The sequence below is a fragment of the Macaca fascicularis genome, chromosome 10 (assembly GCF_037993035.2).
Source record: "Macaca fascicularis isolate 582-1 chromosome 10, T2T-MFA8v1.1".
Taxonomy (NCBI): Eukaryota; Metazoa; Chordata; class Mammalia; order Primates; family Cercopithecidae; genus Macaca; species Macaca fascicularis.
The window spans coordinates 30,919,377-30,940,907 of record NC_088384.1 but is presented as its reverse complement, the minus strand read 5'-3'; the positions used below and the strand labels follow the sequence as shown (position 1 = coordinate 30,940,907).

The window sequence follows — 21,531 nt, the reverse complement described above, 5'->3', positions numbered from 1 at the left end:
GTCCTGTCCCTAAACCCCTGTTACATCCCCAGTGTCTGATCCATGCCAGCCCTTCTTTAAATATGTGTTGAACCCATTTCCCATTTGCCCAAGAAATGAGTGCTGGCAACTAGCTGCACTTTTTTTTTTCTAAATGGGAAATGGGTCAATAAATGAATGAGTGAATGAATGAATAACAACACAACCTGAGTCTCCTGTCACATGGTTATTTTAAGACCTGCATTTGTTTTTATAAAGGAGGAAAATGAGTCCCTGCAGCTGTGATTGCCTCTGAATTGAGTTAACTTGTTTCCACACTGTCATGCCATGGTCACAGTGGGACAAACGTACACCAAGCTCACCACAGCCTTTCAGCCCTGCCTTTCCGCCTGCACCGCCTGTGGCCGTCATGGCATCAGGGCTTCTCTCATGGTGGGCCTCTACCCACCACACACTCTGGGCCATCTCCTCCTCTCCGACAGCCTGGGGTTCAGTGATCCCTGTCCCTGTGTCCCACCTCAGAGCACCTGCCTCTCCACCCTTTCCCCAATTTCTCTGCCACTGTTTCTCCGGTCTCCCAGGAATGTCTTCTGCCCAATCTCCTGTCCCAGGTTCTAGAACTTGTCCTGGAACTTCCCCAGAGCTGAGTCTCTAATAGGAGAGCTGATGACAGGTACAGCCGCGGTCAAGCCTCTAGCCAGCAGATGGAGGAGAATCAGCCCGAGGGCCCCGCAGTATCCTCCCTGCTGCACACCTGGGCCCATATCCCCCTCCACACCTGCAGCCCCCACCTCGGAGTCTGCCTCAGCGTCTCCTCCCAGCACCTTTCTCAGGAAGGGCCTGAGGTCTTGCATGGCGTGTTTCCCCTCGGCGAACTCCTAGTCACAGCAGCATCTTGAGCAAGAGCCTCCTGGTGAAGCAATCCTCTTGGTGCTCCGCCCTGGCATTGTGTCCTCAGCTCCAGGGCAGATCACACACTTTCCTGGACCAAAATTACATGCAGGCCACCCCTGCTGGCCCCCTGCCCCACAGAGGGAGGCCCGGGGTCAGGGATGGCACCAGGACCACAGCTTCGTTGTTCCCTGAAGGAATTCTTTCGGCATGTTTGAAAGACAAGAGTTAAGGAAACAAAGCAGAGGGAAGATTCTGATCATTGCAAAAGGAGAAGTTTGCCTGTGGACCAGCAGGGGGCGCGGTGAGACCTTCTCTGTGTGTTTCTGCAGGACAGGTGCTCACAGCTGATAAGCCCTCAACTGACAGAAGCCCAGGGCTGCTCCTTCACTTCCTCCTGGGACTCTGCAGCCTTGTCCCATCTGTGCCTGGCAGAGTCGTCTACACACGACCTGTGTGTGGTCCCAGCAGCTGCTGCTTTCTCTGGTCCTACCCGTGGGGCAAACTCTTGCCTCATGCCAGCCTCCCTGTCCAAGGGCCTGGTCCCTGTGAGTGCACCTGGGGGCAGGCAATGGGGGACTCATTTGCATGGTCAGTCCCTCCCCTGTGAGCCCAGTGACACTGCGATAAGAGCGGCCTGGGGCAGCCCAACCCTGGGTCTGTGGCCTCAGAGGTAGCCGTGTCCACCATGGCCCTGACTCCTCTCCTCCTCCTGCTCCTCTCTCACTGCACAGGTAGGGACAGGGCTTAGAGCTGAGGGTGGCTCCCAGCCTGATCTGTTCCCCATGGCTCAGATCCCTCAGCAGCTGTGCCCTGACCCTGCTTCTCACCGTTCTGTGTCTGTGTCTGCAGGTTCCCTCTCCCAGCCTGTGCTGACTCAGCCACCCTCCCTGTCTGCATCCCCGGGAGCATCGGCCAGACTCCCCTGCACCCTGAGCAGTGACCTCAGTGTTGGTAGTAAAAACATGTACTGGTACCAGCAGAAGCCAGGGAGCGCTCCCAGGTTATTCCTGTACTACTACTCCGACTCAGACAAGCAGCTGGGACCTGGGGTCCCCAATCGAGTCTCTGGCTCCAAGGAGACCTCAAGTAACACAGCGTTTTTGCTCATCTCTGGGCTCCAGCCTGAGGACGAGGCCGATTATTACTGTCAGGTGTATGACAGTAGTGCTAATCACAGTGAGAGAGACAGATGAGGAAGTGGGACAAAAACCAAGGTTTTAAGCTTCTCACGTTTACTGAACTGGTTAAGAACTTCGGTGGTTAATAAAATCACATTAATACTGGATTGTTGTTAAAAATGGTGCCACATTATAACTGTGTCCCATTTTTCACATAATACCCATAGTGACTCAGCCAAAATCAAAACACAAGAACTTATACCAGTACTAAGAAATACTAATATTACTAACCAATTTCCACTAGCAAAAGAGTTGTGAAACAGGTGAAATACATCCAGATTGCATAATACATAATACCACTATATATAAGAGAGTTTTATAAAATTATGTATTATGTATATGTATAATATATGAAATAAAATGTCAGCAGATGTTCTCCCACCAGTAGCCAGCAATCCTGCCCCACCTCTAGAATAAATGGTTACCATGGATTGAATACGCGAACAGCCCTGGCAGCTTTGCAAGATGACTCTCACTGTTTGTTATTGTTTTATTTGTTTTTCAGATTGTTTTTCTTTTCTTTTCTTTTTTTTTTTTTTTTTTGAGACGGAGTCTCGCTGTCACCGAGGCTGGAGTGCAGTGGTGTGATCTTGACTCACTGCAAGCTCCATCTCCCTGGTTCGAGCGATTCTCCTGCGTCAGCCTCCTGAGAAGCTGGGATTACAGGCACACGCCACCACGCCCGGCAAATTTTTTTTGGATTTTTTAGTAGAGACAGGGTTTCACCTTGTTGGTCAGCCTGGTCTCCAACTCCTGACCTCATGATGCGCCGTCCTCAGCCTCCCAAAGTGCTGGGATTACAGGCATGAGCCACCGCACCCGGCAATTCCTAATAGCTTTTCCGTGAGTGTAATGCCATAATCATCTTTTAAAATGTTCTCAGAACTAAAGGTTACTGGGCACCTAAATGATGTTTCATGACAGTTTTGGGTGATTTTGCTGCATCTATAATTTTCTGTATAAGTGAGAACTGCTTAATTTGAAAGCTAATTTCTCACAATGTAAATCTCTTCATTCCTGGTAGTCTACTTTCTACAAAAGTGTATTTTTACACAACATTGAAAAATGGTGTACCTTCATCTATGACAGTACATTAATTTTGACAAGCAGCTTTCAGGCATAAATTGAGAAGTGTTTTATATAAAATGTATTATTTTGAACAGAGTTTGTGATCTGGTGGTTATGTTGTTGAAATTTGCATTTTACAATTCTTAGAAACTTATATTGATGTGTTCTTGTTACCAAATGATTGGCCCATTACATTTTGATAAAAATAGATTTGTTGTTTTGGAATCATTATTCGTCTAGAAATGGTCAGTCTTTTAGAGAGAAATACTTAACAGAGGATTGTGGGAAGTTTTTTTTTCTTCTTCTTCTTTAAGGGATAGTACCAGGTCTTACTTGAATGAAAGTCTGAGGCTTGCTGATGGCAGAGTGACTATTCGGTACTCGACTGATGTTTAGAGTAGAATGTCGGGTGCTCTCAATTGTTTTTATTTACGTTTGTGATTTTGTTATAAGGTAATCACATGGTATAAGACTCTGTGACAAGATCAACCTACTGCAATATAGCATGTTAGATTCCCCTAAGAGATTAAAAAGCTGATGGCATAAATGCCTGGAGCCAACCTCAGCAGTTACTTCATAGCAGAAGATACTGTCTTAATGCTCCTTTTAAATTCTTTTAAAAGGCAACATAGGATCATCCTTTATTAATGTATAAATGTCTGCAAAGATTGTGTGGTTTTTTTGAGTTAATGTTTCCCACCTAAAATCTATCATACTGCCACTTTGCCTAATTGTAGTCATATTTATTAAGTAATGCAGTTTGTACTTTTGTAACATTTTGTGAGTTTTGTACGACATTGTATTTGTATAACAGAGCAGTTCCCAGCTTATTGAATGAGTAAATAAAATGTAAAATCATACTTTACAAAAAGATCTGTGTGGCTGATGGAATTCGGACACTCCCCTCCAAATGGAAAGTGATGTGTTTCTTTAAAGTCAAGGTAGAGGAGTTTTCATGCCCCTATTGAGGTTTTCATGCCCCTGTTGAGACGTTTTCAAAACATGCTCTTAATTTAACATTTAAATATATCAGAGTCTTAGAATGTGAGAATAGTAACATTGGTTTAATTTTGTGATAACATTAAATCTACTGGAAGGATATTCTCCTTTTTTTTTTTTTTTTTTTTTTTTTTGAGACGGAGTCTCACTCTGTCTCCCAGGCTGGAGTGCAGTGGCCGGATCTCAGCTCACTGCAAGCTCCGCCTCCCGGGTTCACGCCATTCTCCTGCCTCAGCCTCCCGAGTAGCTGGGACTACAGGCGCCCACCACCGCGCCTGGCTAGTTTTTTGTATTTTGTAGTAGAGACGGGGTTTCACCGTGTTAGCCAGGATGGTCTCGATCTCCTGACCTCGTGATCCGCCCGTCTCGGCCTCCCAAAGTGCTGGGATTACAGGCGTGAGCCACCGCGCCCGGCAGGATATTCTCCTTTGAAAAGATTCTCAGCTCAGTGATCGTAGAACCCGTACTTGTGTTTCATTCAATGAGGAAAGACATTGAAATGCCATGCTAATATCCTCAGTTGGGTGGTTTCTCCCTTCCCTAATCAGCCTATGAATGTGTCGATGCAGTACTCCACAGTTGAGGCTTAGGTACTTACTGAAAGGATGCTGACTGAGCATTCCTTTTTAATAATTGCTATTTCAAAATCACATTTTGGCCGTGAGACAGGTTGCCACTCACTTTATGCTCTGCCTAGGCAGGAATGGGTCCTGGTAGACACATGAGCATCTTTGTTTTGTTTCTCTCTCTCTCTCTCTCTCTCTCTCTCTCTCTCTCTCTCTCTCTCTCACGTACACACACACACACACACACACACACACACACACACACACACCCCTCTCTTCTCTCTGGGTACACATTATTGTGGACATCTTCAGTTTCCAGGATTCTCTGCATCTCCAGCTAGAAGTCAGGGCTTAGCCTGTGGTGATCCAGCCATCCTCAGGGTTGAATCTCCACGAGGTCACAGGAACCACCAGTGGCATGGAGGGTTAGGGGTCCCGCTATCAGGTCCGGCCAGGAAATCCTCTAAACCTCTGTTTTTGGAAAAGTTGAATGCTGGGGAATCACAAGTCAGGTCCCTGCTTCCAGTCCGCAGTTCAGCCTCCCTGACTTTCTCTGGGTTCCAGTCAGTGCATGAAGATGATGGTGACATTTATTCAGAGACAGTACAGCAGCCTCAGTGCTGCTCACGCAGTGCTCAAGGCCATGCGGATGGAAGACCTGACCTTACATGTGCTGTCAGGGCTGGGACTGTCCCTTACCTAGTCACCTCGTGTGGTCCCTCTAGCCAGGCTGAAATTCTGCTGAGAAATCTCCTTCCCCAACTCAGGGCACATGGCCTGTCACATCAGGTACCTGGTCCCCTCTTCCCTCCACCTTGCACATCTCAGACATGGGGTCCATTGACAAAAATTTCTAGGTGCAGTTGGCCTCCAGGTAAAAGAAGATCATTCTTCTAGTCATGGGGTGGGTGAAGGAACAGTATCTCTGTCCTGCACAGGCTGAACCCAGGAGCAAAGGCTGCAACTGTGCCCAGACCACACAGGTATCACCCTAATGACTCAGTCCTGGAATCTCTGTCATCCTCTCAGGCTGATGTGTACAGTTATTTTCTGCTCAGCAGTCCATAAAACATCTTTCTTCTAGTCACCCTGGTTCCACCCTACAATGGCATCTCCATATGGATTTTACAGTTCCCCCAGTAAGATGACTCTGAAGTTCATAGAAGGAGTTTCTCCTGGGGTTCCACAGGGCAGCAAATTAGAGCTTTCCTCTCTGCAGGACCAGATCTATGACAGGGTGATCATGACTCTAAAACATAGAAATCATATTAGAAATATACCACAGATAATATGCAACCAAAGAAGAAAAAAATAGCTTCCCAATACTTTCCCATCTTAAAAAATATATTTTCCACCAATATTCTCTTTTCAAGGGTAATAACTATTTGAAAATTAAGTGGTTAATTCCAATTTTATCTTCAGGATAAAGTTATTGTATTTCAGATCAAACTTATTGAGGTGGAAGTTGTATAAATAATATACATCGATGTTAAGTTCACAGATTAGTAGGTAGTGACTAACATATATATAATATATATATAAGAGCATGATTTTTGTTTATATACCTGTGTTTATACACATTCATATATACAAATATCTGTCATCTATCTATCGATCTATCTATCTATCTATCTATCTATCTATCTATCTATCTATCTATCTATCTATCTACCTACCTATCTACCTACCTATCTACCTACCTACCTACCTACCTACCTACCTACCTACCTGCCTACCTACCTATCTAAAGATGCAATTCTTTTAACCAACCACAATGAAGATACGAAACACTTCTATCATTCATAAACACCTCTTGTGCCAATTTTCAACCAACACCTCTTGTGCCAATTTTCAACAAATGTTCCACACACCCAGCCCCAAGGCCGCAGTGATCTGCTTTCTATCATTATAGCTTGGATTTCTGTTGTATAGCATTTTATCTTCTGAGAGACATAAAATACGTATTCTGTCATATCAACCTTGTGATACTGAACATAGTAGCTTTATAATGTATTCATGTTGTTCTGTATGAGCAATTTGTTCTCTTTGGTATTGTGGTGGTGGAGGACTCCATTGTGTATACATATTCTACTGTTTTTACTTTGTTCACTTGGGGCATACATTTTGGTTGTGTCCGGTGTGATGTTATGAATAATCCTGCTATGTAATTTCATGTATGAATAACTTTGTGGATACACATTGTTATTTCTAGTGGGTAATTAACGAAGGGTAGAATGCTAGGGCACAGGAAAAAGCATAAGTTATGTTTGTAGTTAATGACCAAACTGTTTTTCAAAGTGTGTGTGTTCCTTCCAGCAATGTGTCAGAGTCCCGCTTGCCTTACATCCTCTTCAATAATTGACAATATCAATCTGTTGACTCTGATTCATTATTGAATTTGCTTAATGGAATATCGATATGACCTATCAATTTTGTATTTTTTAGACTCATGATATTAAATGTATGTTATGTGCTTACAGGTCATTTACTTGTCTTCTTAGATGAAGTGCCAGTACAAATCCTTCTCTCATTTTCAGTTTAATCCTTTGCATTTCAGCTGTGCTGATCACTTCTTTTTTTAATTTTTTAATTTTTAAAATTATTATTATACTTTAAGTTCTTAGGGTACATGTGCACAACGTGCAAGTTTGTTACATATGTATACATGTGCCATGTTGGTGTGCTGCACCCATTAACTTGTCATTTACATTAGGTACATCTCCTAATGCTATCCCTCCCCCATCCCGCCTCCCCACAATAGGCCCCGGTGTGTGATGTTCCCCTTCCTGTGTCCAAGTGATCTCATTGTTCAATTCCCACCTGTGAGTGAGAACATACGGTGTTTGGTTTTCTGTTGTTCTTGCCATAGTTTGCTGAGAATGATGGTTTCCAGCTGAATCCATGTCCCTACAAAGGACACAAACTCATCCTTTTTGATGGCTGCATGGTATTACTTGGTGTATATGTGCCACATTTTCTTTTCTTTTTTTTTTCTTTCAGACAGAGTCTTGCTCTGTCGCCCAGGCTGGAGTGCAGTGGAGCGATCTCGGCTCACTGCAGGCTCCGCCTCCTGGGTTTACGCCATTCTCCTGCCTCAGCCTACCGAGTAGCTGGGACTGAAGGTGCCCGCCACCATGCCCGGCTAGTTTTTTTGTATTTTTAGTAGAGACGGGGTTTCACCGTGTTATCCAGGATGGTCTCAATCTCCTGACCTCGTGATCTGCCTGCCTCGGCCTCCCAAAGTGCTGGGATTACAGGTATGAGCCACAGCGCCTGGCCGTGCCACGTTTTCTTAATCCAGTCTGTCACTGATGGACATTTGGGTTGATTCCAAGTCTTTGCTATTGTGAATAGTGCTGCAATAAACATACGTGTGCATATGTCTTTATAGTAGCATGATTTATAATCCTTTGGGTATATACCCAGTAATGGGATGGCTGGGTCAAATGGTATTTCTAGTTCTAGATCCTTGAGGAATCACCACACTGTTTTCCACAATGGTTGAATTAGTTTACAGTCCCATCAACAGTGTAAAAGTGTTCCTATTTCTCCACATCCTCTCTAGCACCTGTTGCTTCCTGACTTTTTAATGATTGCCATTCTAACTGGTGTGAGATGGTATCTCATTGTGGTTTTGATTTGCATTTCTCTGATGGCGAGTGATGATGAGCATTTTATGACAAACCTACAGCCAGTATCATACTGAATGGGCAAAAACTGGAAGCATTCCCTTTGAAAACTGGCACAACACAGGGACACCCTCTCTCACCACTCCTATTCAACATAGTGTTGGAAGTTCCGGCTAGGGAAATCAGGCAAGAGAAAGAAATAAAGGGTATTCAATTAGGAAAAGAAGAAGTCAAATTGTCCCTGTTTGCAGATGACATGATTGTATATTTAGAAAACCCCATCGTCTCAGCCCAAATTCTCCTTAAGCTGATAAGCAACTTCAGCAAAGTCTCAGGATACAAAATCAATGTGCAAAAATCACAAGCATTCTTATACACCAATAACAGACAAACAGAGAGCCAAATCATGAATGAACTCCCATTCACAATTGCTTCAAAGAGAATAAAATACCTAGGAATCCAACTTACAAGGGGTGTGAAAGACCTCTTCAAGGAGAACTACAAACCACTGCTCAGTGAAATAAAAGAGGACACAAACAAATGGAAGAACATACCATGCTCATGGATAGGAAGAATCAATATTGTGAAAATGGCCATACTGCCCAAGGTAATTTATAGATTCAATGCCATCCCCATTAAGCTACCAATGACTTTCTTCACAGAATTGGAAAAAACTGCTTTAAAGTTCATCTGGAACCAAAAAAGAGCCCGCATTGCCAAGACAATCCTAAGCCAAAATAACAAAGCTGGAGGCATCACGCTACCTGACTTCAAACTATACTACAAGGCTACAGTAACCAAAACAGCATGGTACTGGTACCAAAAGAGACATATAGACCAATGGAACAGAACAGAGCCCTCAGAAATAATACCACATGTCTACAGCCATCTGATCTTTGACAAACGTGACGAGAACAAGAAATGGGGAAAGGATTCCCTATTTAATAAATGGTGCTAGGAAAATTGGCTAGCCACAAGTAGAAAGCTGAAACTGGATCCTTTCCTTACTCCTTATACGAAAATTAATTCAAGATGGATTAGAGACTTAAATGTTAGACCTAAAACCATAAAAACCCTAGAAGAAAACCTAGGTAATACCATTCAGGACATAGGCATGGGCAAGCACTTCATGTCTAAAACACCAAAAGCAACGGCAGCAAAAGCCAAAATTGTCAAATGGGATCTAATTGAACTAAAGAGCTTCTGCACAGCAAAAGAAACTACCATCAGAGTGAACAGGTAACCTACAGAATGGGAGAAAAATTTTGCAATCTACTCATCTGACAAAGGGCTAATATCCAGAACCTACAAAGAACTCAAACAAATTTACAAGAAAAAAACAACCCCATCAAAAAGTGGGTAAAGGATATACTTCTCAAAAGAAGACATTTATACAGCCAACAGGCACATGAAAAAATGCTCATGATCACTTCTTTTTACTGAGTCTTTTCCGCTAACCTACATTGTGGCCACGCCCAGGGCTCCTCATTGCCATCAGGGAAAGGCCTGCGGAAGCGCAGCTGGCATTGACAATGTCTCTCAGGAACACTAGAGGGCGCTGTAGGCCATACGCTGGAAAAACAAGGATGGCAGCGACATGTGCCTCCTGGTCTTGGTCCCATGGACACGTGGTCACTGATGTGTAACAACTCAGCAGCTGAGACCTGGCCAGGTGAGTGCCCCTGGGAGAGGAGCTCATTTGTAAAAAAGACCAGCCCCCACTGGGTGCTAGGAGTTATAATGACAGTGTGGGGGCTGACCCTGTGGGTGCCCTCCTGAGGATCACAGCTCTGGGCTTTCTGCAGCATGGCCTGGGCTCCTCTCCTGCTCACACCTCTGGCTCTGTGCACAGGTCAGGGGGACTTTCTGGGCAGAGGATGAGGGAGGGAAGACAACACTCAACCTCTTGCCCCATCTCATCTCCTCACCTTTTGTTCTCTCACTTGTTTCCAGAAGCCACTTTCCAGGCTGTGGTGACTCAAGAGCCTTCACTGTCCACAGCTCCTGGAGGGACAGCCACTCTCCCCTGTGGCTCCAAGTGCTGGGGCCATCACCACCACCAACAATGCCCATTGGGCTCAACAGAAGCCCAACCACCTACCCCAGGACCTAATAAGTGACACAAGCAACTGGGTCCCAGGGGTCCCTGCCTGATTCTCAGACTCCGTGCTTGGATTCTAGGCTGCCCTCACCATCATGGGGCCCAGCCTAAGGACCAGGTTGAGTATTACTGTGCTCTGTGATACAGCGATCATCTCCACAGTGACAGATGCAGATGGGGACCTGAGGCACACACACCCTGGCTCAGCCTCACACTTTGCTTCCAGCATCTCCATGTTTTTTACACAGAGGCTGCATCTGGCTAGTGCGGGCTCAGGACGCTTCTTCTCTATGGCCCCAGAGGATATGGTTAAATCTATTGTTCTAAGCTCCAAAGTATTTTACTTTTAACACAGCATTTTACAATAATAATGTCTTTGTAAGAGACAATATAAAGATCAATTATGAACTGCATATTTATGAATAGGAGTGGCAAAAATACACACACACACACACACACACACACACACACACACTCTGAGTCAGACCAACCAGCACTGAATTACCGAGAGAAAAATTTGATATTATAGTGTTACAATACAGAGCTCTGATTCCTTGCATAATGATAAACATAGCAGTGGATTATATAGTGTGAAATTTAGAAGAAACATAATGAAAATAGGGAAGAAACCACTTGTTTGTTTCACTATATCTTTAGAAAAGTCTCAAACAACATAAAATAAAATCAAAATCCAAAAAATAATGAAGCTGATTTCCAAAATGTAATGCTGAATATTTAGTGAGACCATTTATACTGCAGAAAATTTTGCTGTCTTCTCTGTATCTTACTCCAGTTTACCATACCTGACTCTCCCTGGTGCTGCAGGAAAACCTCAGAGTCATAGAAGCAGAAAAGCACTGGCCCCACTGCCCTCAGTGTTTGTTGCCTCCAGAGACTGTAGGACTTTGCAGGGTTTCCTGAGGGCTGGAAAGTGTAGGCTCCAAAGCTGCAGGGGAAATGGATGGCACAGCGCAAGGGTCCGCAGGAGAAAAACTTAGAGAGACAGGCTTTGTTCCTCTCTAAATCAAGCCTATCACAAAGATTAGGTGACCCGGGCCCCATGTCTCCTCCATTAGATGTTGCCCAGGAAGAGGTCTGGACCTTTTCCCAGGTTCTGCTCTAACCCTCTCCTTTTTCTGTCTGTCCCAGGTGCAGGTTGAACCTCCCAGTAAGGAAAAGGTTCTGGGACCATACTGTTTAGCTGACTAGTTTTTGGCAAAGTCACTTACTTTTACTGGGTGTTTGTAAAAAATATAAGCCTCAGACAAGGCTTATAATTTGCATTAACTGAGCAAGTTATGCAAATTATAAATTTATTCATAACTAAAACACAAACGTGTGTATGTGTGTGTATGTATGCACACTGGTGGACAACAGCTCCTTCTATAAATTCAGTTAATAGGAGAGTGTCTTGGTTCATTTTGTGCTGCTATAACACAGAGTAATTTATATGGAACAGAAATGTGTGGACTCACAGTTCTGGAGGCAGGGAAGTCCACTATCAACGTGCAGGCATCTGGTGAGGGCTTTCTTGCTGTGTCTTCACATGGCAAAAGATGAAACGGTAATTTTGACTGTTTCCACTAACAGGAGCCCTTTTTATAACTACATTAATCCATTCATGAGGGTAGAGTCCTCATGACCTACAACTCCTCTGATTAGGCACCACCTTTCAACACCTTTGAAGTGGGGATTAAGTTTTCAGCACAAGAGTATTGGATGGGACAGAAACATTCAAACTCCAGAAAAGGGATATACCCTATAATATATACTCTTATAGTAATTCTATTTTACAGGTTGTAATATGGAAGTTAAAAAGCAAGTCAAAAATTAAAATCCCCTCAAGGAAGCCATTTCTGAAAGGCAAGGGAGCGTCTTCTCCATCACATCTTCTCTTGACAGTCAAGTCCATGGACTCCGCACATTCTTCACCTATAACATCCCATCCGGTGTTTCCTAAAATTCAATAGATTCTCTTTCAACTTTCTCTCAAGCTCCTCACACCTCACCTTCTGATTCATCGCACATAACTGCCTCCCTGAAGCCCCAGTAACCTCTCAGATCACACCCATTCAGGCAGCCAGCCCCTTGACCTCACAAGACCGAAGGAATTCTTGTTTTGCCTTTGGCCTGGCAATATTCCACCCTTTCTGGATGTGAATCCCTTGGTTCCTGGCAGCCCAGTTATCCTGAAACTTCTTGTGCACCTCAGTGTTTCACATTTTCTATCTACATTGTGGGGTTTCCTTCATCTTCACCTGAACCCGAGGATCCTTCAGTACACATCGCTTATTCCCTCGGCTACCAACTTTCCCCCTACTTCTTGCTATATGCAGGAACCAGGCTGTCCAGCTCAGCTTGCTGTTTCCTCTTACTACCTCACACCCAACACAAGGTGTTCAGTAAATATCTGCAAATGCAGACATTGCTTTCCCTGTACTGGCCACAGAGTACTGGGCCCAGGGTGAGGCTGAACTGGGAGAGTCTGCTGTGGACCTGCCCTCGGCCTGAGAGCTGAGTGGGGCACCCACCGGGACATGCATCTATAACCAAGGAGGGGACATGGGCAGCCTCATCCTGTGTGTGAAAGATGGCTCGGCCAGGGCCAATCCCTGTTCATTTAGATGGGAGGTAAAGAAAACAAAAATTCACTCTGAAAATGTCTCCAATGTCAAAAAGGAAGCAATACAGGCACATTAAAAAAATAGCATCTACTTGATACTGAGTTAAATTTCATGTCTGTTGAGTGCTAGAAACATAGTCAATTAAAAAACTCTCTGTTAAACAAACATGACGAGACAATCTTAAAGTTCATGCATTCAAGTCAAATGTGTGAAATATGTTCTTTCAGAGAGTAAAACATTTTATTTAGGTGACTAATTTGTACATAATGCTCACTAATCTATTTTTAAAACTTGATGCATTTAAAATATCACAGTAATGGACACCGCATGAACTACTCATCCATAGGGATATTAAACTGATGATGTTTCTGTTCTCTAACCACACGGGATCTCTCTCTATCTCTCCCTGTCTCTCTCTAACTCTCAATAAATGCCTTACATGTATGTGTGTGTGCGTGTGTGTGCACATATATGTACATACACACCATCTGGTGCATATATTTCTAGAACTTGTTTTTGAAATGGAGACTCACTCTATTGCCCAGGCTGGAGTGCAGTGGCACCATCTCGGCTCATTGCAAGCTCCGCCTCCCAGGTTTACGCCATTCTTCTCCCTCAGCCTCCTGAGTAGCTGGTACTACAGGCGCCCGCCACCATGCCCGGCTAATTTTTTTGTATTTTCAGTAGAGACGGGGTTTCACCGCATTAGCCAGGATGGTCTCGACCTCCTGACCTCGTGATCTGCCCATCTTGGCCTCCTAAAGTGCTGGGATTACAGGTATTTCTAGAACTTTTTAAGTCATACACAAACTTTTGTTTCTTTTTGTGGTTTTGTTCAATGCAATATTTTTTCAAAGTTTGATTTTAATAACAAAAATACTGCATATTCTTTCAGGACAAATATTCTTAAATGTGCTTGTCATTTTTAAACAGACTGACAGCACTCGCACCTGAGTATAATCCCACATAAATATTTTCTTTAGCGCTCTATTTGCAGTGGTTGATTCTAACACCTGTCACACACCAGATTCTTGTGGGTCCTGGGCAGGGGATAGAGCAGTTGGGAGGCAGGACTGACTCCAAGGGGCTCAGATCACCACGTTGCAGGAAAGTGTGTCTGTGTCAACACTGGGGGTGCTCAGGGCCCATTTCTGAGGGATCTGGGGGTGATCAGAGCTGGTGTCAGTCACCTGCCCTGCCTGGTGCCCTCTGCTCCAGCTCACAGCTGTGACCTGCCCACTCCCTGGAACCACATAACCTCACCCCTGCCTACCTCCCGATAGCCTCAGGAAGAGGGGCCTGATCCTTTTCATTAAGATAATCAAAAATTAAAAAAACGTAAGTACTACAATTTAAAAATAGTCATTGTTTCCCCATTTAAAGTCTTCTTCAGCCATGGTGTGTGTGCGCACCCTTTTGGTTCCCTGAGATCAAGAGACCCAAGAGCTCCTGTGTCACTGTCCCTGAAGACATCGCCATAGAGATCTGGCTTTCCTCAGAGAAGTCAAGTTCACGGAGCCTTCTATGCTTCCTCCAGTGAAGCTAAGATGCATGAGGCAGGCCAGTTTCTGAATGGAGAAACTGTGTCCAGTGAAGTTTACAATAAACATTATCTTCAGAAATGAGGAAACACAAAAAGATAAATTGAAAAACTGGTGAAGTCTGTGGGTAGAGGTGTGATTTTATGTTTAATTTGACATATGTTTCTAAGGTTCCATGAGATTATATAGTTGAATATATGTCCTCACTCAAATCTCATGTTGAATTGTAATCCCCAATGCTGGAGGTTTGGCCTGGTGGGAGGTGTTTGGATCATGGGGGTGGATCCTCAGGAATGGCTTGGGCCATCCCCTTGGTGATGAGCTCTCTCTGTGAGTTCACAGGAGATCTGGTTGTTTAAAAGCATGTGGCATGCCCCTCCTCTTTCTCTCTCTCTTGCTCACTGCTGCTTTCACCATTTGATGTGCCTGCCGCCCCTTCACCTTCCACTATGATGAAAGCTTCCCGAGGCCTCCCCAGAAGTCAAGCAGATGCCAGTGTTATGCTCCCTGTGTAGCCTGCAGAACTGTGAGCCAACTAAACCTCTTTTCTTCATAAATTACTCAGTCTCGGGTATTTCTTCATAGCCATGCAAGAACAGCCTAAAACAGGCATGTTAAATCTGTTTGACTTATGGCTGACTCCTGTAATCCCAGCACTTTGGGAGGCCGAGGTGGGTGGATCATGAGGTCAAGAGATTGAGACCATCCTGGCCAATGTGACGAAACCGTGTCTCTACTAAAAATACAAAAATTAGCTGGGTGTGGTGGTGGGCACCTGTAATCCCAGCTACTTGGGAGGCTGAGGCAGGAGAATCACTGGAACCCAAGAGGCAGAGGTTGCAGTGAGCTGAGATAGTGCCACTGCACTCCAGCCTGACGACAGAGGGAGAACTGCCTCAAAATAAATAAATAAATAAATAAATAAATAAATAAATAAAAAGAAAGACTCAATCTAATTTAATTTGTGGTCTTTACAAAATCTAGTGCATAGTAAATGGACCAAAATACTTACTAAATTTTTTAACAAGGAGAGAGATGATGGCTAGGTAGGCAGACAAGCTTGCATATGACTACTTGAATAAAAACACACTTCACAGAGCCTTGGTGGGATTAATACGGAAATTTTTTTTGTTCTTGAAATATGCTATCCTTTCTTGTGGAAGAAGGGTGAAAGAAAGAAAAGATGAGCAAGAAAGAAATTAGAAACAGAATCCTCATCTCTTTAGATAAAGGCCACCTAATGTAACACAAAATGGTCAGCCTGCGTATGGCCCTAACTCTTTGCTGTGATTCGGTGACAGAGCTCCTGCAACCTGCCCACCCTGTGTGATGTCCTGTTTAAAGCTGAATTGCTTTAAATCTTCTAAGCCCATGGGGTCCACATATGCTGCTGCTGTGTTTACCTGTTATAGAGGACTCACACTTGATCTAAAGCCAACTTTTGATGAGGGGCTGGAATCAATTCTTAGAAAAGCGTTCTGTTGTAGTTTCTCAGTATCCCTACATCAACAGATAATCATTTCTAGGTTACTGGAAATGATACTGTTATTTTACCTCTGAAAACAGCCATGAACCCAGGCTATGTTTCCTTCACATCCCGTTTCTATGCTGTGTGTGGGTCCATTGGGTTGGTGGCTGTGAAGGCCACAAATGATAGTCAGCAGTGAGCTTGTCCATTATGGAGGACAGGCCAGGTGAGTGCAGAGGCTGCACAAGTGAGTTGCAACAGATGATGGAAACCAGGTTATACCCAAGTCCTTTGTTGAGCACTTACTTGTTACTCTGTCTAGGGCTTTTAGCTCACAGGATTTGAGCATTTCTGGGTTCGTGGTGGTAATATTAGCAAGTACACTGTACAATTTCAATTGCATGTGTCCTGGGCCAGCTGCTATAGGTATGACCTCAGAACCACAGGTGTGGGCCACTATTTCCTACATGGTCTGTTGCAGCTCCTGTAATCTGTAACCTGACCAGAAACATCAAGGTGTGTTTGTGACTTTTACACTAAGGACTATGGTGAAATAGTAAAAACGAACCTGCAGCAGCCAGGTTTTAATGGACACTGAGGACACTTCATAACGGTGAGCAATGCCTGGGAGCTCTGTCGGCCGGAGCACCTCACAGCTTAGACACACCTCCTGAACTCCCTCACATGGGGCCTCACGAGCCAGCAGCTGAGGCATAGAAAGAAAACACATTCCTTTCTATGTTCTGCTATTTCACCAGGAGAACGGCATCCCCCACCTGTCTTTTACAACATCATTACAAGGATGCCCCCTCTGAGAAGTTCCCAAAATGTCTGAGTGATGAGAGAGACACACTGTTCTATCTGTTTTGTTGAGCACCTAATATTTATAGGATTGTCTGTGTATTTAGATGTTCTGCCTGAGTTGAAGCCTCTAAAATGACTGACAGTTTTTTGATACTTGTTAAGTTAGACCCAAGCGTGGTGCTTGCACAGACGTTTCAGTCATCACTGTCTCAACTCAGTCGCTGGTGACACATCCAAGGACACTAAAAACCAGCACCCTGGCCGGGTGCGGTGGCTCAAGCCTGTAATCCCAGCACTTTGGGAGGCCGAGGCGGGCGGATCACAAGGTCAGGAGATCGAGACCACAGTGAAACCCCGTCTCTACTAAAAATAGAAAAAATTAGCCGGGCGCAGTGGCGGGCGCCTGTAGTCCCAGCTACTCAGGAGGCTGAGGCAGGAGAATGGCGGGAACCCGGGAGGCGGAGCTTGCAGTGAGCCGAGATTGCGCCACTGCACTCCAGCCTGGGCAACAGTGTGAGACTCCGTCTCAAAAAAAACAAACAAACAAACAAACAAACAAAAAAAAAACCAGCACCCTGAGGACACTGAAGATGGATCTGTGACCCGCAGTGGGTGTTGTGCACAGTCCCAGGCCCTGCCTGGGGGCTCCTCACAGTGGGGTGAGCCCCACTGGCCTCAGGCTGGCAGAGGCAGAGCTGCCCCCGTGTTCATGGTGAGACTCAGTGGCCTGGTGCTTTCAGGGCCTGGCAGAGGCTACTGGACAGGGGCCAGTGTGTATTCTCAACAGCGGCTCCCTCCACAACTCTCCTGGGCTCACGCTCATAGCAGCCTCAGCTTCCTCCATCTCAGGTCCCCTCAGCCTCCTGAATCAGTGCCCAGGTTGGATCTAATGGATCCAGGAAGGTCAAAGTCGGGGGCGATTTTACATAAGTAACTTTTCTCCCCCTGGGGCAGTTGCGAGAATAGTACAAGCCTGGAGCAGCCCAGGCTCACTGTGCAGCCACAGGACAGGGCTGTGTCCACCATGGCCTGGTCTCCGCTCCTCCGTGTGCTCCTCTGTCACCGCACAGCTGGGGACAGGCTTCCAAGACTCACAGCAGCTCCCCAGTGTATGTCAGCCTCTAGGCTCAGAGCCCCCAGAGTTGAATCTGGCTGGGGCCCCATTTCCCACGCCTGAGTGTTTGCAGGTTCCCTCTCCCACCCTGTGCTGACTCAGCCACCCTCTCTCCTTGCATCCCTGAAAACATCAGCCAAACTCGCCTGCATCCTGAGCAGTGAGTTGACTGCTCAGGTTGACCCCACATATCTAGTGCTTGTCTGTCTGGTTCTTTGATTGGAAAGATGTTGGATGAATAGAAGTTGTCTGAGACCTAGGCTTTATGAATCCAACCCCCATTAAATCCAGGGATCTTTTTAACGAATAAAATGAATCAGGACCCAGTGAGAGTGGGGAAATGGGACGTGAGGGTTCCTCAGGACAGTAGTATGGGGAGAACATCTGAAAAGAAAGGAGGGGTTCCACTTTTGAGAATTGTCTTTTTATATCCATCCCCATATTGAGGAAAGTTATAAAATTAGACTAAAATACCTTCAATATATAACATGGTCAAAAGAAAAGAGGCATTACCGGGATAATATTAAATAGCAAAAGAACTCAGAGGCAAAACAGAGCAGCAAGAGACACTCTTTTCTGACAGCATCATTCTTATGGGCTATAATGCCAAGGCTTGTACAGTAGGAGCTGAGGGAATCTCACAGGTGACCCTCACGACAATGAGAACAACAATAACAAAATATGTCAACCTCTAAAAGAAGCCCTTGTAGAATCATCCCCAGGTATGAACCACCTGGAGGCTCAGCAGAACATTAAGCCTTAGATTTGGTTCAAGATGATCACAGACTGGTGATGACCACAGGCCCCTGGGAGCAACACACTCACACGCCTGGTGATGCTGATACCTGGTAAATCATCACTGTGCATCCTGAAACACATCCAGTGATCAGCTCTTTGCAGACCACAACTAACGTGAAAGAAATAATGTCTCAGCTGTAAACACTGCAGAGAGGATCTACTCATTCTACTCCCTTCGGTCATGAGTGAAAGATCCGTTTGCAAGGGTCAGGATGCCCTTCCAGAAGAGCTGGGTCCGTGTCTGAGGGGCCAACCGACTTGGGATCTGAGCCCAGCAGGGGGTGCTGTTGGACTGTTCCTGAGAGGGCAGGGCCCTGGGCCGGGCCGCATAGCAAACTACTGGCTCTCACAGGCTTGAGCAAGCAGTATCCTCACTGAAGTGTGACTTCCCGCACCTGCACCACCGAGCAGGAGCCGCTTCCTGCACCGCAGAAGCCACTGAGCACCAGACTCTAACACACACCAGTGCTTCCTATTTTATCCTCCACCCTCATGCAGTCCTTGTCCAAGCCTGCTCTTCAAGCAGAGAGAAATCACACAGCAGGAACAAATTTGCTCAAAGGAACTTGAAATACAGTGTTTCCTGGGCATAGAATTAGAAACACTTGGAGTTGGGGAAGCTCCCATCGTAACAACTTAGACTCAGCAAGAACCCTGGGGCTTCTCCAGCGTGGCCAGAATCTCACTCCACTTCAAAATCCTTAGTCCTTAGACCAGGAGTTCCTTTAGGGATCAGGTCAAGGTTTCTGGGTGCACATTACCACTGCCTTTCAGTCCTAATGTCTGGGCATGAGGAGCTTGTCATCTCATTCTATCCACCACTTCTAAACCTCCTTGCAGAGTGCTGGGTTAGAGAGTGCTAACTGCCATTTATACAGTCTGGACCTTTGTACAAAATTATAAACACACACACACACACACACACACACACACACACACACACACTCACTCATTTTGATGTTCCAGCAAAAGAGTAAAACTCAACAGGAACAGAAACAGATTTCAATAATACAAGACAATCTCATTAATGAACACAGAAGCAAAACTTTCTCAGAATATTAGCAATTAGAGTCCATTTTATATCAATGAAGGATTACCTTGAGCATCTGGGAGGATGTGGGTTGAGACATTTGCACAGTCACTGGAAGATGGTGAACATGATTTTTGAAAACACAGCAGGTTTAGAGATACCAACCGGAGGTCAGATGCTTCAGTTAGAGAAAGATCTTCTGAGTTCTCAGTGCTGCTCCCCTGAAAAGCTATGTGAGAAGGAAGTGGAGTGACTGAACACAATGCCTGCAGATTCATTGATACTTTAGCCTCCCATGGGCAGCAGGCATCAGTGTGGTCTTACAGGGATGAAAAAGGGCATCCCTCAAAAAAAACCAACCATTTCCCCAGAAATTAATGAAGAAATACCACAATATTTTCACCAGTGCATTTCTGTTTGAGTGAACATGTTGGGTGAAAAAATATATAATACACACTTTTCTAAATGAAATTTTTATCTCACAAAATTGTAGAATTAAATTTTTGTTTTGGATAAGAAAGCAAGAAACAATCACACACATTCTTATGATCTCATGATAAACCAGGTATAGGAAAGGAAGTCACGACTCCAAAATTCATCTAAAAAGTGAAGGTTTTGGTTCAAAGATAAGAGGGTTGTCATGTTCAAGACAAAGTCACTACTGTTCATGATATTGAAAGCTGTTGGTACAAGTGCCTGTCACTGCCGATTCACCCCAAATTTCTTCTGCATGTTTGCATCTTAAACACGAGCACACACAAAGGGAAACAGCAAAACTAGAAAACAGATTTACTTTTTTGACTTTCCAACTGGAGGAGAAAATGAACAAAGAGTAAGAATATCACATGATAACGGGTGGAGCAGTGTTTGGAAGGTGATAAGGAGCAGTTCAGCCGTCCCAGCTTGGGGTGGTCTTAGTGGAGCAGAGAAACCTCCCTACTGCTGACACCTGACTCTCTACAGTAGATGAAGAATAAATAACTAAACATAAAAAACCCTTAGGGAAAATATTGTCACGATGTCAGTGCTATTAATAGTTCAGCTAATAATTCTGTAAGAATCTATAGAAACTTACTGGCTTGTATATTTGGAATCACAACCTGAAAGGCTGCAGAACATGAAAGAAGAAAACTCAGATCGCAGTGTTCATTCTCTTTTATATTTTGAGTTTCCTACAAGAGCTGTATCTGTTATTATGCAAAAACAAACAGATAAGGAAACAAGAGTTATCAGCCTCACGGTGGATAAAAACATGCACTGTTTTTGCTCGCAGGCACAGGTGAGTAATTCAGACAGGGCTGCTGCGGGTGACTCGTCTCCGCTGATGATGGAGCCTCAGCAAAAAAAGTGTCACAGGTTGGGGCTGATTTGGTATGAAGGGGTCGGAATCGACTGAAGGTGACTTCATTGAAAGTCTGCAGTGAAGCTAGCCTTGACTGAATGACCTACCGGAGGCCTCCCATGTGGCCTGGGTTTCCAGGAAGCTGGGCAGTCCCAGAGAATTCAGAGCTCTGACTTGGTTTACACAGTGTCACTTCCACAGAAACTGTGAGTGCCAAGAGATCACTAATGTCAGGTCTGGTTAACAGGGAGGGGCCTCATCTCACCCCTCAATGGAAGGTGAGGGGGAAAAAATGGAAAAGCTGTCTTCACATCCACATGGGCCGATACCACTTTAACGCATACTCCATGGCAGGGTTCCCACTCCAGAAGCTATGGTACAGGACGTGTCGCCTAT

At 44.9% G+C, this 21,531-nt stretch overlaps 1 gene segment (V, D, J or C); it reads left to right on the top strand.

Annotated features, from left to right (window-relative positions):
* The first annotated feature begins 1,525 nt into the window (after positions 1-1,525).
* LOC123566788 (probable non-functional immunoglobulin lambda variable 11-55) lies at positions 1,526-3,990 on the top strand. The segment is given in 2 exon segments: positions 1,526-1,604; positions 1,723-3,990. Coding segments are annotated over 2 exon segments (390 nt in total).
* Positions 3,991-21,531: the final 17,541 nt, after the last annotated feature.